Consider the following 20,604-nt stretch of genomic DNA (forward strand, 5'->3'; position numbering starts at 1 on the left):
CAGTTAACTAAGCCAGTGCTAGAATTAACCAATTAACTAGTAATTGAGCCCTGGTCTGCATTGCTCATTCTGCAGACTAATTAATCTGCACGGTGTGGTTTTTCTATACATTTCTCCTGTTTGGCCTGAAAACTGGAATGAAACAGGAAACAGTCTGATTTTATAAAACCCCAATGACAAACTCTGCATCTCAGTAACATTTATATTACTTTTCCAGCTTGCAGAATGTCAGCCACAGAACTCAACACACTTGACTTGTTGAATAGGAAATGGACTTGAGCTTGTCTAGTTTTCTGACTACTCAAAGCGCTTTTACACCGCATGTCACACCTACCCATTCACACCCATTCACACACTGATGGCAGAGGCTGCTATGTAAAGTGACCATCAGAAGTAAGTAATCCCATTCATACACATTCATATGCCACAATAGCAGCGGGAGCAACTTGGAGTGAAGTGTCTTGCCCAAGGACACATCGGACATGTGGCTGCAGGAGCTGGGGATTGAACCCCCTGACATTCCAGTTAAGAGACAAACGACTCTACCAACTGAGCCACAGCCGCCCAATCACAGAATAAAATAAATGGTTTGTGTCTGTAGATGAAGAAGTATTGACAAATCATATTCCCGCTAGCTTTGCTTGTATGCGGGAAAAACATCTGAGTGCAGAGCTGCAGAGGAAGAGCATCACCTATCACCTATCATCAAATGATAATTTAGCTTTTCTATTGGTCTCACATTCTGTTTAAGAGTGCAGGAAACAATCTAGTCGTAGGCGTCGTCTCTGGACACCAATTTTCATATTGCATCTAAATTTGCCGGACCGCGCTGTATATTTACAGAGTTCAAGATATCAGAGCCGAGACTTCCTCCTTGTTCTGCTGCTGATTGTAAACAGTAGCAGTATCAACAGAAGAGGCTCATGAGATATTCGCCGGCGGCCAGAATTAAGCCAATATGTTCAAGGCTGCAGAAAAAGAACATGCACTTCAAACGGATCATAGTGAAAGGTAGAACAAAGCTCATTCCACCCACCCGTGTTAACTAACCAGCATCAAATATCAGATGGTGTTTATTTATTACACAGTGCATCAAACGGTATCACACAATAATGAGTAGGAAACATTTCCTTCCCAAATATTCTTCCAGCACAGCTGGGCGATGAGACGTGTGTTCAAGAAGTGTTCAAGAAACATGCAAAAACTTAAGAACACGGTCAGCTAATCACGGTTAAATTTGACGCAGACTCTGTGAGACCATACTGTATATAATAAATTGGCTCTGATCAAGCTATCACCGCAATCTTTTCCCTGATAATGACATACACCACTAATGGCTCACACACAGGGATCTTTATGAAACATTACAGATTTACATTTAGAGGGTGAGGCGTCATCAGTTTAAGCCATGATCTGAACTAATACTTTACACTGCGTCACCTTCACAGGGTTTGTGTTTGTGATAAAAAAAATGAAACCGTACTTCTAGATGCTATCGTGCAAGGGGCCAAAATAACGCTGTAATCTCGTTTTATATTATATTATTATATTGTGCAATTGTTGGCCCTTTTGGAGACACATCCAGCTGAATGATTTATATCTGTTTTATTGTCATCCACACCATGTTATACCAGCTACAATCTTTCCCAAACATCTTCTATCTTTTTACCTTTATTGGAGCGATAATAAAAGAGCACCCACACTGCTCTGACCCAATGATCCAATCTGCCCACAGTAACACCGAGGGAATGCTGCTGTCATTGACAAAGAGTGTGCGTGCCAGGATGTTCTCTCCTTTTTCTCGACATTCCACGCGCTCATTTTTGTGCGAGAGGTGGAGAAAAGACGGGGTGTTGGATTACAGAGTTCCCTGGTGATTTAGCTCTTTAGCGGTGTCCCTGTTCTCTAGGAGGCAGTGCTAAATGACCTGCTCTACAAAGCTACAGCACACATAGCCTGCTGGAGAGGCACTGCTAGCAAAAGTCAGTGTTTATCACTCAGTCTTCATTCTCCTGTCCTGACTCCATCATCATTATAATGCTATCCTCTACCTCCATGCTGCCCCCTTTTTTTTCTCTTTAATCAGACTTTTTCTCTCCATCAAATCCACCCTTGTCACTTGTCTTCATTTCATCACTGTCTTCTTCTTGGATATGTCTCCATCAGGCTCAGTCATTACTTTTGAACAAGAGCAGATGTGTTTTCTAAAATATGCTCATGCTACACCACTCTCGAAATACCAAAGTCTAATTCTCACTTTACAGCCCCTCTGAGTCCTTCAGCAATGGTTCCTCTCCCTCTTGATGATTCAGGTAGATAAGGCCTCTGCCATATTTCTCTATCCATCTCGGTATTTCCTGCTCCCTCTTTGAACTGCCTTCCTTCCTCCAGCTATGCACCGTCCTCCCGCAGAAATGCAAAATGCCTCTCATCTGATCAATCTCTCCTCGCCTCCTTCCTCTGGTGGATATCAGCCCTTCCTCTCATCTCTCTGCTCTGTAGCCGTCCTGGTAAAGAGAACGTTACGCAGCACTCAAAAGGTGTCTGGAGGTTAGTAATGGGTGGATGGAGAGTTCATCTGCACTGCCGCTCTGCACCGGCAGCAGCACAGAGGTAATCCCTGCCTCTGCTGTAAATTGGGATTCACAAGAGCGCAGCGGCCTATCACCCTGCTAAGTCCATAAATCATAACATCTTTTTCAACCCCGTCTCCGAAGCAGCCGAAGATAAGGTTAATGGCCTCAAGGACTGAGGTTATCTACGTGGAGTAGTTAAGGTTGCATGCCTAAGTTCCTAAAATTTGAGTTAAACTTTATTTGGCACAAGAATTTAAAAATATGAGTGCAGAATTGAGATGTTTAATTAAAATGAAGTGCAGAGGTCGCAGGAAAAATCAAAATTATACTGTGCGAAAAATTCCTGATTTAGACAATCAAGCTTTATTAGCAAGTTTAGTTAAATTTAGTTTAGTTTAATCATTTATTTGAAACAGGGACAGTGTACAAAAAAAAACAAAAAACATTAGTCTCAGAAAAGAAGAGATGCTTTGTACCAGATTTAGCTAGCTAGCTAATTTCCATCTGTTGTCCCTGGGCAGATGATGGCAACAGCAAAATACAAATCAACCAGTCACACACACACACACACACACACACACACGCACATTTCATAAGAGAGAAGAAAGACGTAGAACAATTTACAGATATTAAAAACATTATGTACAAGTTTCCCTGAGAGAAGTAGAAGTAAAGTAATGCAATAAGTAAAGGAATGTAAGTAAATAATGTTTTAAACACATTTTGGCTCATGGGTTGTTATCACTTTTCCATGACTAAAAACAAAGTTGGATGACCATACTTTTGGTGATTCCAGTGTACAAATTAGAAATATATATATTATGAATTATCTACTAATACTGCCAACTAGATATGCCAAATATAAGAATTGGTAGTTAGTAAAAATATCCTTGCTGACAGTTGGCCTTTATCTTTATTTTTTATTTCTATTACTAATTAATTTTATTAATACTCATACGCATGTTCTTCTTGTTGTCTTTTACTGCTGCAGTACTTGAATTTCCCCACTGGGGATCAATAAAGGATTATCTTATCTTATCTCTTATCATAATTCTCTGCAATGTTTGATAAAGTTTAAAAAAAAAAAGTTTTCATACATGATTACGAGATGAAGCCAAAAGGTACTTATCACATTGTAGTCACGCTAAAGCAGAGGTCAGCTAAAGTCTTACTGCTCTTTCAGTTCACATATCGTGTACTCATGACAGGTACAGAAAAACACAATCCTCTCAACGTTTCTGCATAATCTACAAACCGCTTATTCTTTACCATACTGTGATGTATATTATTATCCATGTACTGTGAGTGACTCACAGTACAGCCGACTTTACAACAAGCAAGCTAATGAAGCATTGTAGTTCTAGACAACTGAGAGTGCAAAGGCCAAATGCCAGAGGTCAGTCGCTTGTCTGTGCCAATATTTCATTAAATAAAAAGATACACAGGTCAGGTTTAACAACACGCTCTGACAACCACCTTGAAATATTCATGAAACTTTTGCAAAACTCCACTGCTAAAACACAGTTACCACGAGTAGGATGAAAATAGCACTGGAGCTGTTGGTGTACGACTGAATTAGTGAGAAATGTTTAATTGAATTTGCTTGTTTACCTTGATGATGAGTGTGAACCTTTGATAAAGGTCCCTGCTGACTGGTTGCAGAACACGCAGCTCTGCAGTGCTTCTGTTCAGGGAGAAATACTGGGCATGGGCAGCTGGATGACCTGCAATAAAAAAAAATATATATATATTCAGAGTTTTGTGCATTTTACGCCGCTGTGGAGAAAAGCAGAATGAACATTTAGAAGTCAAGTCATGGTATGCTGACCGAACTGAAGACCATCAAACTGAACAAAATCAATGAAGAAATGTGATGAACCTACCAACCAGGACGTAGTAAAGGATGCCTGGTCTGTTTGATGGGGGTTGTATGTTTTTGTCCATGTCCACTGCGCGGATCGGCGGGATCACATTCAGTGGGTTTAGTTTGCTCTGCAACAGGGGGTGGAAGGGTCAGCAAACAACACAGTGAGACAATCACATGCAAATCCTCTTTTTTTCACTTGACTCTGTAGGTCTAGCCTTTAGATGCACAAATATAGTTCTCTTGAACAAAAAACCTGGCACAAACATGAATCAAAGTGTCTTGTGAGACAGAAAAAAACAGAGACATAATATCTGTCATGTGAAACATATTTTGTGTGCTGTTTTTTGAATATCTGGACACAGTAAAACCCTATAATGCTCCAAAGTCTGCTCCTACAGATGCGATTTTCTCTGTAGAAAATCTGCCCAGGACTCTCTTCTCTTCCTATTAAAACTGTTTTCTGCTTTACAAGTGGATGAGAGGGGCAGCTGTGATCGACCGTTCTTGAAGCTTGCCCCGGCTCCACCTGCTGCTACTGTAGTCCTCTTAATAATGTTGCCGCCACTGTCTTTTCTACACGCTGTGATGTGCGCTGGGTTACGATTGCAGCGGTGCCTCTGTTTGCCAAGGCTGCAACCCACACTGAATGTTAGGCTTGAAAAATAAAAATAAAATGGTTTAACCATTTCAAAAAACGTAATTCCTGGTGTAGGCCAGTAATCAATAACACACTGATACATTCAAAGAGTACTTAATTAATAGGCCATCTTTTCCTCATTGGCATTTTTCTTAAAGTGCCAGACAGAGTTTCACATCAATCTGTTTGTGTAGCTGTGGGCTACTTTTCCTGCTCATGCATACACAGACACCATCAGCGCTAATTACACAGCTCTGCTCCTACACTCTCTCTCCAACATATGGCTAAGTGGGAATATGTTTAGCACATCACATTTATGAATACCTCTCCTCATGCAAAGTGCCTCCATATGGCTCATACAGTACGTGTGAATGTGCTAAGAAGCCTGTGCTAAACTTCCTTAGCGCAGACAGGCACATGGCTAACAGCGCTCTGGCAGGAAGAATCCTTCCCTGAGGGGGTATATTTATATCCCTCAGCTCTGGAGTAATCCTTACACCCCTCCCTAACCAGCCCTCTTGCTTTTACAGTGTCTGGAGGTGCGCTAAATCAAATCCCCCTAGCTCTGCACAATGATGATTAGCTATAATACCCTCCTCCAGCAGTCATTATCCAGGGGACTCCAGAGCCCATGTTATATCCCCCGCAGGGCAAAAAAATAAATACAGATCAACTTAATAATGCCTGTCTAGCCATTGTGGTTAATTACAATACACTCATCAATTACTGTATGAGAAGACAAATCTCCCTGTGGAAAGATATGTTCGCATAATGGTTACACTGCAGAATTGGAGGACTGGCAAAAAAAGACAAAAATTGGCAAAGCTTATGTAGACCATTCCTAAAGAAATGTTTTGATTTTAAATGTACACTGTTTAAGGATTTACAAGATTAGCACAATTGAAGGTAAATGTTAAGAAACTGAAATTATACACTGACAATTTTTAATTGTACATATCTGCATAAGACAGAGCTAAAGATAGATTTTGTTTGCAGCGCTCTTTATTGTTGCGCGCTATATGTGTCTGCACCGCCCTCCTTCAGACCTGCAGCTCACACTTTCACCGCACAGACAGACCGTTCAAATTCACATCTCCGCAAATACCAAAGTCTTTAAAATCCTTTTAGCGTGTCATTAAGATGCATAACTTAGGTTAAGTGTCTGTTAAAGACACACAAAGAACACAAGACAAAGACAGCCGGATCACTACCTTCTCATTTAGCCGCGACCTGCAGAGTGTTTGCAGTGAGCTCTACAGCACCGCACAATGATTGACACACAGAAATTTGCCAAACATAACAACATGATGAGAAAACCCAAAAATACAGACAGAGGCCAGAGACTGTGCAGACACAGACACCATCACACACTTACACCGTATTATTATTGATAAGTGAGAGAGAGTATTTTAAAATAGGTGAATTCGCATAAGTCTGTTCCTTTTTCTGCACCTGCATTGTGTGCAGGTTGATATTTAAGAGCAAGACAGTTCACAATTTTTGGTGACTGGGGCTTATATTTTTGTTGCCATGGTAATGACAGTGTTTTATTTTGTTATATTAAATCTTAAAACTCTAAAATTGTGAAAACCACATGTCCTAATATTTTGGAAACTTGGACTTGAACCATTTGGACTCAATAACACAGCAAGCTGTATTCTCAGCTCCACTTTTAAATGTTTCAGTACGTCATGTCGAGTATTGCAAAGTATCACAATACGTATTGTACTGTGACACATGTATCATGATATGCATCGTATCCTTTGCTCCCTGACACTACCCACCCATCACGATTAAATTGTACGCACATGGTCCAAGTAAATGTAACATCACTTTCAAACTTTTGGAGCGAAACCATACAGCGTTTAGAGGGGGCAGGGTCATGGGCAACATTTTCTCACACTCATGCAAAAACTTTGCTTTGTGCAGCTGGTGCTGCCAGGTCCTGCATACTTAGCGGTCCGCAAACCTTTTATCATAAATTATATATGTCATGCGAAAACTCTATCAATGGACAAACAACTGTGACTGACTTTTGCTGCTCCCCATTAAAAAAAACATATACAAGGACACAGCCTTATGTTATAGCTTTTTACATTTTTGTACCAATCTTTATGGTCTTTATTGTAGCCGTATGTGTTATTAAACCTCTTTTTCTTAGACCAGCTTAAATATGCTCCAATGTTCAAAATCATATAAATTCAGCACATTTGATTCATATAGGATGGACTTCTGCTACTTGTATTTTCCTGTGTATCTGATCATTTCTCCATGCATGACTCCACACTAATGGAATTATAAGCTAACATGCAAAAATGACCCTGACACAAGAAGTGAAAGTGAAGTGTGAAAATGACTAAACTAGGTCTAACATAAGAAAGCTTTCAACTTAAGATTGAAACCTTGTTTCAGTGTAGACATCTATGGTTCAAATGCAACTTATGGTGCTGCATGATGTCTGTCTGATTAAATAAATAAGTCTGAAGCCTCAATACAGCACAGAATAGACCATAAGGTGGAATGGATTTGTCTTCTAGTTCATTCTATCCTTATCTAGTTCAATCAAAAGATTGTTAGCACACTGCTCCCTTCACTTCACTTCATTCCAATGATCTGGGAATGCAAAGAAATACACAGTAGATACAGATTTCCTGAGACACAGATAAACAGTTTATAGATATCGTTTAATTTCCATTACTGGATATTTTGTACTCTTCACCTCTGAATTTTTATCACAGCTGCCACACCATGTTCCTCTCTATTTTTCTATTCTTCTATAAACTCCAGCAGTGTTTATCTGTCATCCCAGGTCAACTCAGCCTTCAGCTCTAATTGCTGGTCCAATAGACCAGAAAAAGCCTCTGGAAATACCACACTGAGAAAAAACAACACAGCTTAGTGTGCCTCCAGGTGTGAAGACTAAGACTAGAAGTAAAGGGACTATAAGGCTTATTATCAGGTTTGATATATTTGAACAATAAACAGGTATGTACCCATGAAGCGTAAATGTGTCAAAACTGTGAATTATATGGTACAATGCACATACAAACAGATGAAGACAGATAAAAGCACAACTGGCATGCAGGGAAATACAATTATGCACATATGATTAAGAGGAGGAACTGTGTCAGAGTGACCTTGAGGAACAGTGGTGTGTTCACACCTGCCTGTCCGACTGGCTCTTACCGGTTCAGTGAATTCAGGGATGGCGACTCGGTAGGTGATGGGGTTGCAGTCCCGGGTGTTGTTCACAAGAACACAAGGCAGGAACATGGGTCCCAAGTTGTCTCCATCAAGAACATCCACGGTCAGAGTCGTGGTAGCCGTGCGTCTGTTGGGAGGGTACGGGGCGCGGTCCTTGAAGATGGGGAAGCAAATGTTTTCAATTTCAACCTTTAAATCCTTGGGAGTATTTGTTGCTTTGTACAATGGGGCTACATGCTGCTTGGGCCAGACATCATTAAACATTTTAAAAACAGATATCTGCAATTGTTCTTAACCATATATAACAATAGGGGCTGCTATGAGAGCGCCACAGTCATAAATAAATCTGTTTTTAATTTCCTGGTTGGATGTATGGTTGTGGGGGGGGGGCACACTACCGACAAAAGGAAATGCAACTGTGTTGGAAAATAAAATGGTAGGGTTAGTTTTGCCACCCCAGGCTAAGCTGTAAAAACTCCTCTAGTGAGACTTACTCTTTTTATGCTAGCAGAACATTGAAATACCATCTTTTAGCACACTGCATCAATACCGAGAAAGTAGTTTAAATGTGCTTTGACAACACGCCTTAATGCCGATAAAAACATTTATTGTCTTGATGCATTTAGTCAAAATTTGTCCACATCATGGAAATATAAAATGCCTGTGCACCAATGGTTTGATTGTGTATCACAAATTAAAGTTGTTAAAATGAAAGGCTTTCTGTTAGATTAGTTTGGGTGTGTTTGGAAGGTAGAAAAATCTCTTGCTTGGCCGTGTGTTTGAATGGAATAGGAAAAACAGCACATTCAACATCATCATCAGATCACTTTAAACCACACAGAACAGCGCTACTCCTTTTGAACATTTTTCTTCTTTACAAAATTATTCTTGGCAGCAAAACATATCTTTACAGCAGTTATCCTTAAAGATCCCCCCTCATGGCACGGCTGCTTCCCAGAGTGTTACCCAGAGAAGTGAGCAGCACAGCACTTCAAAGATTTGCGTTGTCAGTGTAATTGAACTCTTGACACAAGCGGTGCAGAGTTCTAGTAAATACCACGTCTTCTTTCTTTCTCCTTGCAACAGGAGTCTGACGTTCCCGTTGCAAGAGAAAATGAAATCTCCCTGGAGGACCTCTTGCCTGACTAAAATGTCGAGTGTGTTGCTCCCTCATGCAGGAAATGGAGAGAATAGAGGTGGGATGACTGCACAATCATTCCATCCAGCAGTTCTTTACCTTTTTTACTTTCTAGTATAGAGTGTTATATTTTGACTCTGCTTGGCCGGGTTAACGATTATGTAACCAGTGATCATAATGGTAGGAATCATGTAAGCGGTTGCTGTACATTTGTGTACAGATGATCTTTATGTAAGGTATTATGTAATTTAGAGTGCGTAGGTATAATGTATAGTGAGCAGATTGTTCAAGCTAAATGGAACTCCACAGGGGTCGGCATGAGCCTGACGTGTAGAGGAGGTGTGTTAATTTGATATATTTCGACGCCAAAAATATCTACAGCTACAGTTCCATCCATAGCAAAAGTTAACTCTGCAGCCTTCTTAAAATGAGCCAAGCTAGCTGTACTTACTCACATTAAACTAAACTTTTCTACATAACTTTCTACTAAACTGATTACATGGCTACCTACCATATGAATTCACAAATAAGACAAAAAATGTTGACCTTGATGTAAGCACAATTTTGTTAATGCCATTTCAAAAATTAGTCCCATAGTCTCTACAGTTGGAAAGGTTTCCGTAGCAAGGAGAGACTCTTGAGTCTTCTAGATTTTCACCCTTATAACTTACATGGAACTTAACATTTCAAAAGTGAGACAAGGTGCACAAGTCAATGCAACAGCTGTTCGGGTTTCGACCTAGTCACTGTAGTCACTTTATTTCCTCCTTAGATACTCTTGTATCTAACACTGTGTTCCACTTAAACGATGATTTCTTCAGTTGTGTGGATTTCTATTTCATTGCCTGAAGCTATTGTTTCATTAAAACATCACTTCTTCATAGTTTTAACTATTTTTTCTCTCTACTGTAAAGTGACTAAGGTCAAATAAACTGGACTGCTTTTTGCAGATTGTTATCATTATTTACCCTTTCAGATTCTGTGTTCAGAGCTGCATCCCTAGCAGCACTCAATTCTTTGAAGCAGCTATCTGATTTACAGCAATAGCAACATTAGAAAGCTGTAATTGACCAATAAGAATGGAGTTCTCACAGCTCTGTATTAAACAGAGACATTCTTAATACATAAAGAACAGTTTTGGAACGGTTTTTTTCCAACTGAATTCATACTCTTGGCTTGTGGCTTCAGTTCCACTTAGGTCGACAGACATTAGCTTTCTAATGGCCAAGGCTAAGGGACAAACACATAATAGAAAAATGGCTTCATTATGATTCAAACTTGAATCATTAGAATAACCTGTTTTAAAATGTTTTCTCAGTCATGTTGCCCAAACAGAGTGTGAAGAAAAAAAAATGCTCTCCCTTAAGTATAATACATAATTAAAATTGCTCTGATATGCAAAACTGCAGTGGTACATTCAAACTACAAACAGTTATCTCAGAGAGCCTTCAAGACAGCTTCAATCACTTATATTAAAAGGGAAAAAAAAACAAGAAGTACCAAAACCCTGGAGGGAATATTACCCTGAATCCACTCAGCATAATATTGCTGACCATGAGCAATCTCTGAAGTAGTATTAGTTAAATATGAGTGAAACAACTTGTTTTTCTGATGTCCTTATGCCAGCTGAGGAATGTTTAATTACTTATTAAACATCCCTCTTATCATCTATTAAACACAAATGAATGGTTTCCTAAATCATGACCACATTTCTTCAAAAAGAAAACACAGCAGACCTTGCATTTAAACTTAAGAGAAGTGATGCAGTGTAAGGGATTAAACCCATCAAGCAGCTGACTACTGACTTGGTATTCAAATCATTGAAAACATCTGAAAGATACAAAAAATAGTGGAGACGCCGGTCCTTGAGTGCTTGAAATTCCACTCTCCAAATTGTGAATGCAGCTGCTGCCTCTAAACACAAAGCAGATCTTGATATATCTGTTTGCTGGCATTAAGAGTTCTTTCCCCCACAAGGTGAACACTGAGGTAAACAACTTCAAATTAATACAAAAAAGGTCCTAGCCTACTTAAAATCTGTTGGTGTTTGAGTACTTTCAGGTCCCAACACTTTCAGCCAATGGTGATTGTGCCTCTTCAATCAATCAATCAATCAATCAATCAATCAATCAATCAATCAATCAATCAATCAATCAATCAACCAACCAACCAATCAATTTTTATTTGCACAGTGCTAATTAATAACAAATGTTATCTCAAAACACTTTACAAAAAGCAGGTGAAAGACCTTGCTCTTTGTTATATAATATTACCAAAGAGCAGGTAAAAGACCTTTTACCTCTCATTGTTAGGTAAGTAACTTACATAGTACTTGAAGATTTACAGTAATATGGTGTGAATGCACAGAGAGAGAGGGAGAGATAGGTTCTCAAGGTGCCAGTTCCCCCCCGGCAGTCTAAGCCTATAGCAGCATAACTAGGAGCTGGTACATACCTGTGGAACCCTAACTATAAGCTTTATCCAAAAGGAAAGTTCTAAACCTATTCTTAAAAGTATAGAGTGTGTCAGTCTCCCGGACCCTGACTGGTAGATGAATCCAGAGGAGAAGGGCCTGATAACTGAAGGCTCTACCTCCCCATAGTACATTTAGAGATTGTTGGTACCACGAGCAGGCCGGCGTTCTGGGATTGTAATGTTCTTGAAGGGTAATACAGTACTATTAGCTCTTTATGATAAGATGGTGCCTGGCTATTAACAGCTTTGAAATTGGTCCAAGAACTGAACCTTGTGGCACTCCATGGCTAACTTTGGTGTGCAGAGAGGACTTATCTTTAACATGTACAAACCGAGATCGATCTGATAAATAGAAATTTAAAACATCTTAAAGCAGTCTCTATAATTCCAAGTGATTGTTCTTGTCTCTGTAATAGGATGTGATTGTCAATTGCGTCAAGGCAGATTATCTTACTTACATTGGCTTGGACCAAAACCAGGTAGCGAGTTCTCTCCTCATAGTTAAGCCTCTCTGCCAGAATAATGTGTCCTGACAAGGTGTTTGCGACAGCCACTGTTCTGTTAGAATCCTGACAGAGAGAGAGAGTTTATGTTTTAAGACAGAAAGAAAGGAGTCTGTGAGAAATAAGTCAGGATCTTTGGAGAAATTTACAATGGTGTAGAGGGTATTTATCATGGCGTGACTTGTCCATATACCGGGTCATTGGGGTTGTAAAGGATGCCGTATTCAATATGTCCATTGGGTCCGTCGTCAATATCCGTGGCGCCATTATTTCCTGAGAAGCCGGTGAAAATGGTCGTTCCAACTGGTGTGAGCTGGAGAAATATATGAGCACAGGAAAAAGAGAAGTCAACAACTCAAAAAGCCCCTGTGAGATTAACATCTACTTACAGCTAAGAGCCCATGCATATAGCTATTACTGCTGCCACTTCAGACCATTAGTATACAAAAGAAAAAGAAAAAAGAAAAAAAACGTTTTAAAAAGTGGAAATGTCACAGTCAGCAGCAGTTTGAAGTCTTGCACAATGCTGACTGAAAAACAAAAAGTAAGTATGAGAACCTCTGCTGTTCCCCAGAGCCCACAGCTAAGTCCACAGGACCGAGCGTTGCTTGTTCAGGAGAGAAGTTGACGGTAATGTAGAATGACTCAATATACTGTTGGGGCAGCTGCATACAGTATGCCTATGATAACACTATGTGACAGGAATTTTGAACACGCTATGTAATAGAGACTCAGCAAGGAAATGTTATCTAATCTCAAAAAACAAGGCTGCACAGTCAGAAGAATTGAATTATTTGCAGGTGATGCAGGTTTGTTTTGAAAGGAAAGGGTTGTCCTTTCTGGTACTCACTGGATGTAACTGAAGCAGAACAAGCTGCAACAACAATATCACAATGCTCTACTGGTTTGCCAGCTTGCATGAGTATAAACATTTTCAAAGGGAACAAACTTGAGGAAAACAGCAAATACTTTTTTCTGTTACACATTTCCTCCAAGGGGAGAAGCTTTTAGTGTGTTGTTGTGTTTGTCAGCCACAGAGCAGAACAAGCTTCATGAAATGCAAAGTTCCCAGATAGCATCCAGAAATCAACCTCATTTCAGTCCTCAAGACCATTTTGACAGTTGCATTTTTTCAACTGTCTGGATATAAAGGAAGAGCTGTGTATTGCATTTGACAATTTCAGACTTCATTGACCCACAGTTAGAATCAAAAAGACAGAATGGCATGCCTCTTTGCCTTCCTACAGTGTAACAACACTAATTCTTATCCTCATATACAGAATATTCTGAGAGAAGCTGAAAGAACACAACAATTGTGCACAAGAAGTTCTGATTTAGAAATATTGCAGAACAAAGCCAGGATTTTCCCCTTACCTCATTTACTGCGACATAGTAGCGTGGCTGCTGAAAGCGAGGGGTGTTGTCGTTCCTGTCCCTCACAACAATCCGGACCTCGTGAAAAATGACTGTACCAACCAGCTCGTTGGTGCACTGGACCAGGACAACGATGGTGGTGATTAAGTGTGGGGGCTGAGAGAAAGAAAAAGAGAAAGAAAGAAAGAAACACGTCATTGATGTATGACATTGAAAGTTTATCTTGTTAGATTTCTCTTTTTACCCAATGAACAGTTGCCTGGGTCCTGATAAGGTACTAATAAATCTTTATATTTCTCCCAACTATATTCTGCATTCAAAAAAAATATCAATCTACTTGATCAGATATGAAAAAGAGAGCTCCACATTCCTTTACCCCTTTCTAATACTTCCAGCAGATAAGCTACTAACCAGCAAAGCTAAGACACTACACAAAAGATCTTCAATGCTAAATAGCAGGAGAGAGATTCTGTCAAAAACTTATGTTTACTAGCATCCACAGAACCAATATACTGAACTTGTTTTGTGTTAACCAATATCCTGGCTCTGAATTCATTCAGACCAAAAATTATTTAGAAGCACCCGTAGTTACTACACATTCCTGCATAGCATGCTGTAAACAAACCATGGCTAACATTTAGTTTAACATATTAAATAGAGAGCTCAGAGGGTTGTGCCACGTTGTGTTCAAATGCATATTGGACAACAGAAAGTTGTGTTGTTGCATACAATACGTTAGACGATATCAGAATCTAGAAACACAGAGGATTGCTACGTAGCCTGGCTAGCTTCCCCCTGCCTTATCTCTCTCTTGCTCGCCTTCCCACCTGCAGATGTTTGGTCCCTGTGTTCATTTCTCATTTTAATTGAACATAATTTGTGAAGGATTTCCATTAATAGCGTCACTTCTGTTAGTCCATCTGAACACACGCTCAGAAAACTGTTTATTTCCAACAGAACTCACAACAACCAGTGCGGACCTCCCTGCACCCCATGTGTCACATCCTTTACTGTACCATTTAGACTCATCTGTATTCACTGCAGATTTACAGGAAACACTGAAGAACTGCACTGAAGACATTACACACACACAGACCAGTGCCTGTATCCATCAGTTCACTTGCTATATTAAACACGAGGGATGAATTATCATGCTCCAAGCTATAAGACAAACAACCTGCTACTCTTTTATCTCATTAAGCATCAACAACAAGAAACATTTAAATGACGGAACAGAAAGATTATGTTAGAGACTTTCAGCCTGAGAGTAAACTATACGGACTTATTGTACTGAACTGAACTGATTTTGACATGATTGCTATTATCAGTCAAATTGGCAAAATGCTAATTTAGGCTAATCTCACATGACAGGTTTGATTTATTGCCTCCTATTTGTTAAGAATGAGAGGTGTACGACAAAGGGACAGTGTCAAACATAATGACTGATAGACAGAGGAGACGGCCAGTCCATTTGCATGAAAATGAGCATCGTCGTTGTGATCAGGTTTTTGAGTATATGGGTTATGTGTTGTGCATGAAAAACAGCATATCCTGGATTCAGAAACATGCATAACTCCTTATCACTTCCACATGATATCTGGAGTACTCTTAATAGAAGCCATAAATCCATGGCATGCAAACACCATATTCAAATTAATCATTCTCTGTCATGTTAGCATGCAGCATGAAGTTAAGCTATACAGTTTGAAAGAAAAGTAAAACAATGTAAAGGGAAACCTCAGTGTCTAAGGTGGCAAAGCAGATTGTTCAACTTGAGAAATTAAGATTCACAATATGTGGCTTCTCTGATATCTGTTAGAGGATTCAGAAATCATTTATGGATCACATAAGAGCTAAGCTTTATCCCCTTTTACCAGAATGTAATTCCAGATTAAATAAGTCACATGAATTCTTGTATCTATAACTATCTTTGTGTGAATTAAGCATTGAGTCTTTCTTGTGCAAATGACTTTTTATTCATATGTCTGCGTATATATTTTTATTTTCTTTACTGAAAAGTTTTTCATTTTTAATTGTTGCGTGGCTGATCTGCATGTTAAAACATTTAACACAAATTTTTCTCATGTTTGGAATTCATTCAAGTGAGTCGTGAAGCTGTTTTCAGAGGGTCACAAATGTGTGCCTGGATTTTAAAAAAGATTGTGAGGTGCTATGTATATAAACATTTTGGTTTTTTGCAATTTCTTTCATCAAAATGTTTTAATAAATCTGATAGGTTGAAAAATAGCAGAACTTTGGGTTGCAATTTTCATGAAGGAGTTGTTGGTGGGTCTTGAGGCTAGACCAGTTGAGAACCAAAGAGTTAAATCATTCAGTGGGGTTCAAAGATGTTTGGACATGTAATTATGAATTGGTTGAATTTGTAACATGTTTATTAAAGGAAGAACGTGCCAAATTTTACACATAAATATAGCACAAACCAAGTATATCCAATGTAAATGTCTCTCTGAATCATGACTGTCGACAATGAGTGAGAAGGACGAGTCCCACGTGCTGTGTTGTTGTTAGAGCTGTGTTTACATCAGGTTTACATGGACTTCTCTCCTTTTGTACGAAGATGTTTTAGTCAAGGACTAGAGAAAAGAAGAATGTCACTACCACTCACCGCTTATTAAAACGTCATGTAAGCATTTTTAGATCACGGTCATTCTGTGTCAATTTAAATGCAATATGATGCATAAGTTAAATAAAGTGTGCTAACATTAGCCTGCTAACACAACAATGCAGGCCACAGGCAATTGCAGCTCAATCACAAGGACAATTTTATCCGCGCTGCGCTTAATGGTGCTTAATTATGGTGCGTTCCGTTAAATAACTTCTTTGTGCAGACACAAGGGGATGAGGGTTGGAGGAGAGCGGAGACTTCAATATGGTGGAGGTGTCGTCAAACAGCAGTTTGTTTTGGTTTCATACTGGTGCTCAAGGGCGACATCTACTGGATCAAAATGTCGCACATTTTTCCTTTAAAGGGCCAAAATAATGTTCATAAAACTGAAATCAAAAAAGCTAAGCAGCAATATGTAATAATAAGATAATGTGAAAAAGGCTCAGGCACTAAAAAAGGCACATAAAAAAATGCTACTGTAGAAAAACCACGACCCCTTATATAAGAGATGTAAACATTAGCTTTTTTCCTTCCGCATTGATCTGAATGGCCTCTAATTGGTCTCAGAAATTATCATTATGATGACAAGTAACTTAATTCAAAGGGCTGTGATAAAAATACAAGAGCAACAACTGACTCAGCTATGATTAATGTACAAAAGGAAACTGTGTGTTAATGCAACAATTGATTATGGCTATGAGAGCAGAAACCACAGGACTAAAGAGGCCCGTGATAAATCTGTTCATGGTCTACTTTGATGTGTTTCATTGCTTAAAGGCTGTTAACTAATACCCCAAAACACTTGTTTTTTTTTTTTCTCAACATCATCCTTAGTCTTGTACTTACATCTCTGTCCAGAACACGTCCAGTGCTGTTGAGGTAGAGCCTCTGTCGAGATGGTTCCAGTATCACCCAGTAGTCGTAGTTGTCCAGTAACGTCAGTGAGATGGTTCTTCCTGGGTCTTGGGCATGGCCATTTATCTGCATGTTTTCGACCAAAACTGTGCCTGTGAAGACAAACAAGGCCGGATTTATTGATTGCCTTCTTATAAAAGTACATCCTGTGGCTCTTGTTGCTACTGTTAGTTAATAAATCAGGTTTTTAGTAGAAGATATGACACATTTAACGTGTTTCCACAGGCCCTCTGTTACCTGCCAGACAAATAGTTGTATTGCTAAAAATAAAAAAAAAAGACAAGCAAAGGTGCTGGGTGACCAAGTCTATATTATTTCAGACAAAGAGCTGAACACATTCAGAATAAGTTAAAACAAAAGAGCTTAGCTTTAATACTCTTCATCTTGTATGCTCTATTGGTCAACTCCAGCAGAAAAGGGGATTTTTAGTCTTCATTCCTAAACTAACCACTCAACACAAGCATTAAAGACTTTGTAAAAAATCTGTCTCAGATCACTGCAGATCACCCATTCATTATTCCATTATTCCATAATGAATGGGGAAACCTGTAAAATTAATAATTAACACCCTTGAGGTCATTAATGCTTTCCGGTTTGTATTCTACAGCTTTTAATCAGTGACTGATTAAACTTTGCCACAGCAGCGTTCTGGGACAATCCTCCAAAAGCCTTATAAATCTCTGCTTTTCTGACTCCCAAACGCCATGATGAGTGGATCTATGCAAACACTGGTGTTTCAGCAGAAACAATGGTGAGGTATTTCGATTTAGAACAGAGGTGCATAATGAGATACTCATGTGAAGGAGACAGGTAAAGTCTTGATTTCAGTACTGTAAGTGTCCATAAAGCAACAGATTTCCATGACAACAACAGTGAAAAACTCACTACTTATCCAATCACAAAGCCACCAGTGATTGCTTGTAAACAATGTTTTCAACCCAAATTTGAATCAATTCATGGTAGCAAAATGGAGAGTCAAATATATTCATTTTTAAAGGATTGTGACACCCAAGTCTAAATTCATGTAAAGTTGCTTGAAATCTTTTCATTGTTTGAACCTTTCTGCTTTTCAAAGAAGGCCAAGTGCTCCGACAGAGAAGTCACCAAAACAGGCGTTAAATTCACCATTAATTATCAAGCAGAAACGTGTAATACGACTTCTAACTGGAGTCTTCTTTGCCCCATTAGTGAAGCCATATGCTGGTTTGTTTACAGCAACATGAGCATAAATCATTGGTTGAAAATAACTAATTATGAAGAATGACCATGACTATTCAAGAACATAGATCTTTTTAGGAAAATTAATCATAAAACTCTATGGCCTGGCTAAAAAAGAATTCTACGCATCACTAACTGTAATCACAACTGTTTGAAACACATCGTCAAAATGATTACAAATGTATCTGTATCAATTTTGCATCAAACAGGGGAATGCATTTTATTATACGAGGAACATTTGAGAGGCAAAGATCCACAGCTGTATACACTGAACAAAATATAAGAGTGTTGCATTTTTCTGCCTTTTATAACAAGCAGAAATAAAAGATTGAAGACTTTCTCATTGCTCGACAAAAGGCTTAATCCGCTCAGTTTTGGAGAAGAAATTATTTAAATGTATCTTAACATGCGTAATTAACAGCATGACTATAACTCAGGTGTGCCTCAGGTTGGTCACAATACTTCTGATATATGTGCAGTTATGAGGCCAGTTTGATGTTTCTCAGTGAGGACATAAGAAATGCCTTTTGGCAGTGAGATAGACATTCTATTCACAGGTGAAAGCTCTGGTGGACATTCCTGCCGTCAGCATGCGAAAACCTTCCAACATCTGTGTCTTTGTGTTCTGTGTGATAAAAACTGCACATCTCAGAGTGGCCTCTTACAGTGACCAGCACATGGCACACATGTGCAAAAAGCCTGCTATTTAATCAGAACCTTGTCAGCTCGATGAATTATCTTGGCAAAGAGCGGGTGTCATGTTTTCTTTTTTGTCCAACAGCTTCAGTGAGAGCAGCAGTTAGTGGTACTGCAGACAAACTGCACAGTCAAGATCAGTGGAACTCTTTGTCACTATTAATGGTTGCCACTGATGGAAGTCAGTCAGAAGAATGTCAGAAGACAGTAAATGAAAGTGTTGTAAATAATACACTATTTACATATTCAATACAGCTGAGTTTATTGCACAAAACTCAGAGCTGGGTTCTGAAACAAATATATACAACATTTTGATTTCTAACTATTGCTACAAGAGAATAGGCCAGTGACCATCAACTGGTGACCCGTGAGCCACATCCGCCCCCTCAAAGTGTCCCATTAGGCCCCAAGAATATAAAAATTATCTTGGGAAGATTAAACAATTAACCTTAAAAATAAAATCACAAGGCTTAAATACTTACATAAGGTAAATGTGAATAATTACATTTACCCTCTGATACCAACTTCTTCACATGTGGGTTGACAGATGTCAGGCTTATGTGCGAGCATATTTTAAAGTCCGGCCCCCACATCGTCTCTTAAGGAAAGAATCTGACCCCTTGTACAAATGTAGATGATCCCTGGAATATGTTTTCAGTATTAAACACATTTTTTAATAGATAACTATATTTGGATTAAACATGTATTTTTCATTAAAAATATGCTGTAGAAATTTTGTGTTACATATAAGTTTATAGAATTAAATACAACCAGTGAAAATGTTAAACTTGACTGATGTCAGAACCTTATGGCAGGAGGATTTGGTTAGGTGCACTTCGGTGCTTACCGAAGGTCCCTGAGTGCAACTGCACTGTGTCAGAAAACGCTGTGTTTTGATATAACCAGCTCCAAGTCAGACTTGCAGCGAACTGTTTTTCAAAGCACTACTAGGCTATTTGTTCCTGTTGCTGTGTTGATTCTGTTCTCACTGCAACTGAACCGCTCCAGGGTTTGATTGGCAGGAAGCTGAGACCATCCCTTCAAGGCGATCTGGGCTAGCTTGTTTTGTTCCGCATCGGAGTGCGATTTAAGATTTTTAGATATGCCCAAACGAGGTGGGCCATTTAAAAACCCCACACTCGTTTCCGGACAACCTCTCCAAACTAAGAAAAAAGCCTCACATTTTCCGAGTGTCACCTCACAATGGTTACTAATTCTTTTGTACAGTCTTTGTTCAAAAAATATGTTTTCTCCTCAAAGAAAGTTTAGTTTCAAGTGGGTAAAGCCTTTAATTGTTTTACTAAAAGCACTTAACATGACTCTGAAATGTAAGGGCTAAAATGAAAAAAGGACGTGTTATTATAAGGTTTTTTTT

At 39.0% G+C, this 20,604-nt stretch overlaps 1 protein-coding gene across 1 annotated transcript in view; it reads right to left on the reverse strand.

Moving 5' to 3' along the window:
• Positions 1 to 20,604, reverse strand: part of LOC109981938 (protocadherin-15) — a 233,723-nt gene that overhangs the window by 107,288 nt on the left and 105,831 nt on the right. The window contains exons 6-12 of the mRNA XM_065959676.1: positions 17,247 to 17,407; positions 13,775 to 13,930; positions 12,594 to 12,713; positions 12,356 to 12,466; positions 8,267 to 8,437; positions 4,460 to 4,568; positions 4,188 to 4,300 (exon numbers count right to left, since the gene is read on the reverse strand). Of these exons, the coding sequence (XP_065815748.1) occupies positions 4,188 to 4,300; positions 4,460 to 4,568; positions 8,267 to 8,437; positions 12,356 to 12,466; positions 12,594 to 12,713; positions 13,775 to 13,930; positions 17,247 to 17,407 (941 nt within the window). The remainder of the gene's footprint in view (positions 1 to 4,187; positions 4,301 to 4,459; positions 4,569 to 8,266; positions 8,438 to 12,355; positions 12,467 to 12,593; positions 12,714 to 13,774; positions 13,931 to 17,246; positions 17,408 to 20,604) is intronic.

Source organism: Labrus bergylta, chromosome 10 (genome assembly GCF_963930695.1).
Source record: "Labrus bergylta chromosome 10, fLabBer1.1, whole genome shotgun sequence".
Classification (NCBI taxonomy): domain Eukaryota; kingdom Metazoa; phylum Chordata; class Actinopteri; order Labriformes; family Labridae; genus Labrus; species Labrus bergylta.